Source organism: Pinus tabuliformis, chromosome 2_1, assembly GCF_031772625.1.
Source record: "Pinus tabuliformis cultivar Carrire ecotype Pingquan chromosome 2_1, CPIR1, whole genome shotgun sequence".
In the NCBI taxonomy this organism is placed as follows: Eukaryota; Viridiplantae; Streptophyta; class Pinopsida; order Pinales; family Pinaceae; genus Pinus; species Pinus tabuliformis.
In genome coordinates, this window is record NC_142299.1 from 451,171 (window position 1) to 454,417 (window position 3,247).

At 35.6% G+C, this 3,247-nt stretch overlaps 1 protein-coding gene across 1 annotated transcript; it reads right to left on the reverse strand.

Moving 5' to 3' along the window:
- Window positions 1-447: 447 nt before the first annotated feature.
- LOC149198387 (glutathione S-transferase TCHQD-like) lies at window positions 448-1,482 on the reverse strand. The gene is made up of 2 exons (XM_089399265.1): window positions 1,143-1,482; window positions 448-1,036 (listed from the first exon to the last, which is right to left on the reverse strand). Exons 1-2 carry the CDS (start codon window positions 1,352-1,354, stop codon window positions 448-450), a joined length of 801 nt encoding a protein of 266 aa, XP_089255391.1. The 5' UTR covers window positions 1,355-1,482.
- Window positions 1,483-3,247: the final 1,765 nt, after the last annotated feature.

Genomic DNA, 3,247 nt, shown 5'->3' on the forward strand with positions numbered 1-3,247 from the left:
AGCTGACTGATTTAAGTACCATTGCCAAGTCTTTCACTGTTTGCATTAATCAAGCTAAATACAGAGAAAATATAACAAAGTCACAAATAAAAGCTTAGCCCGTATGCTCGCTGTCAAAGACAATTAACATTCCCATAGAAAAAAAGGGAATCAATAGTTCTGGTGGCTTAACGAATAGCTAAGCCCACTTCAAAATTATAGCCTGCTTGTGAATCTGTTTACAACAGAGCTCGCCAAATTTCTATAGCAGGCATAAAAATCTCAATAGGCCCTTCACAAGCTTCATAACTATTGTATTGCTTGCTTGCTTGCTTGGTCATCTAAGGGGTTAAGGGTTCTATATAGTTTGTAATCATGCAGAACAAAATAATCCTATGCATACTATATTTATGCAACAGCCTCATGATCATATTACAAATAGAGAACAACAAAATAATACCATGCATACTAGTAGTTATGTAGCAATCTCCTGATGCTCATATTACAAATAGAAGGCAATAAAATTTTCATCTTTCCAAAAAAGGTGGAATATGGGCCTATTACAGTCTGATAGCTTGGTCTTTCCTTCATCTGCTCGAAGTAATATATAAGACGAGGATGCTTCCGAAAATACTCTTTGTCCAACTTCAAAACCTCTATTCTGGCAAGCACAGGGATAAATGCACAATTTGCCACAGAAAACTCAGCTCTAGCCAAAAACTGTGTGTTTGTAAGCTGTTTCTCAGCCTCATTGAGTAGCCTTATAAGTTCATTCGTGTTTGAAGCCAAAGCCTCCTGATCCTTCAACATTTCCTCCATGGCATGCATGGTTTGAAGTTTGTTGTGATATTTTTCTGCCAAATCAGGATTTTCCACAAGACGAGTAATGACAACTTGCCTTTTGAATTTGCTAAAAAAATGAATAGCATGATCACTTGGACAGTGATTTAGCGTGAAGAGTTTCGAGTCCCATGAATCAATCTTCTCTAGCCACTCCTGGACCTTGCTCTGATCTACCCTTTTATGGCCTAAAGGCTTGCCAATCTTGGCAAGATACCTGTTTACCAATAAAAATTGATAGGATACGAATCATTAAATAGACATCAATAAGGCCTCTGAAAATAATTCAAATATTATACATTCTGTAGGTGAAAGAAACTTACCGAATCATAGTCAGTGAGTCACAGAAAACTTGATCCGCAGTGATTAGTACAGGAATGCTACCATTAGGACTTTGCCTGAAAAACTCTGCATCCAAATTCCTTGCTTTGAAAGGATCCACAATGTGGGGGTTATACTTCGTATTTTTCTCTTCCATCACCAAGCATACCTTTTGGCAGTCAAGTGAAAGGGGATGGTAATAAAAATCCATCATATTGAATGCCTTACAGTTCGCAGACCTTGCAATAGATAATTCACAGACCTGCTTCTTACTGTTGTTTCTGACAGCAATGAATGTGATGCATATAGCAATGTGAAAGGGAAAAATTAGGCTGGTAAATTATTCTCAGAGACAGGACAGATTTTTTCATTCAGTATGTAATCTATTATAAAATCGCACTTTGATGCGTTCAATTACTGGAATTTGCAGTTGTTTCTCCCTACCTTTATCTGACAATAGCCATTTTTTACTATATAGCAAGCAGTTGCAAGCTAAATATGATATTAACTAATTTGCAGTTGTTGTTTTTATTTTCCTTTTTACAATAGTTGGATACTAAGTTAACACTATCAGGATATATCTATGGGTTGTCCCAGAAACAAGGGGGTCTCGTAAATCTCATATTTGATGTTTGGTTAGGTCATGACCTAGAATTAGATTTTATATATATAATATGTCAATTTTAGAAGATCCGGAGAGTATACAACTTGATAGGGGTAATGACATATAGAGTATACTAAATATATCTAAAAAAAAGCTATGCAAAACAAATGCCATGGAGATTAGAAAATACTAACTCAATAGTTTGGATTCTGTTAATATAAAGATGCTAGTACAAAATGAGTGGCTTATCAGTGTTACAAATGATCAGTCACTCCACAAACTGATATATTATCAAACAAATGTTCACCTTCAGAACAACATAATTTAATAGCAGTTTACATTTTCCAATTATAAATTTCTTCACCGTGGTCAGCCCACCCTCCAACAAAGTGTAAAAAAATCCAGCTAAAGATGAAAATTATGAAAACCATGTTCAGAAAACAAAAATTCCTGATGGCCTGGGTTCCACATCATATACAAGTGTGTTCCATTTGGGTTTTGGTCCTGATGGCCTGTCTATATTTGTGGTATCCGTTTCACTTTCCACTACCACAATACTTTTATCTAGTGGGATTTTACATTTCTTTGGCTATTTTTGAAAATGAATTCTTCCTTATCGAAACATCTAGTTCTTCTCATTGCATATATTCAAGATATTCCAAGCAATGCCCTTTAAGCTTTTCTAGGTAATCTAAGGACTTCAAATGTTTTATGAGGAGTGATCTCATAACACTGTGTTCTTACTGCCATCAATTTACCTATGGTCTTGCAAATTTTGTTATTGGCCACCCTTATAGGGATCTTATCATCTTTCTTTGTTTTAGAGGTGGTTTTCTGAATACCTCTTCCCAACAGATATTAGAGATGATGCTCATCTCTCCTTGTGTCTACTACTGCATCAAAATTTCTCTTGCCCATTGTTAATGTAGGTACCTATAAGCCTTTATGAAAGAACGTATTGCTTTTTCATATATTTGTTCTATTGTGAATTTATGATCACCATGTTCATCTTCATTGGCATTTAGTAGGGGTTCAAGGAATCCGTATACCATTTTCACGGAATGCTTGTCTTGAGCAAGACTTGGCCCCTTTACTTTTAACTTTTCTATCCCTTGAGTTTCTATCACTTAGGTCAAGGCTTGTATCCTTTTGAGACCTCTTCCTTGCCAGTGAATTGGAACCCCACATAAGTATATGTTGTAGTGATCTCGATTCTCTACTTCATCTCCTATAGATATGAAATGGAAGTATGATTGTTCTTAGAAGTACTGAAGATCATAACCTTAGTCTTGTTAATGTTTACAATGATAAGTCTATGTTTGGTATTGAAGATCATAACCTTAGTCTTGTTAGGGTTCACTGTCATAATCTATTTTTGGTATTGAAGATTGTAACCTTAGTGTTATCGGGAAAACTAGTGTCTATGCAGAGCTGCTAGTCCCACTAAGGCTGGTAGCTACCTTAGAAACAAACAAACTAAAACTACTTTCATTTTCCTTTATG

Bases quoted from the DNA above. Each gene is read 5' to 3' on its own strand.
- LOC149198387 (XM_089399265.1), bottom strand. From the start codon at position 1,354: ATGATGGATTTTTATTACCATCCCCTTTCACTTGACTGCCAAAAGGTA. The intron at 1,037-1,142 runs GTAAGTTTCTTT...ATTGGTAAACAG, and splicing joins GACTCACTGACTATGATTCG to GTATCTTGCCAAGATTGGCA.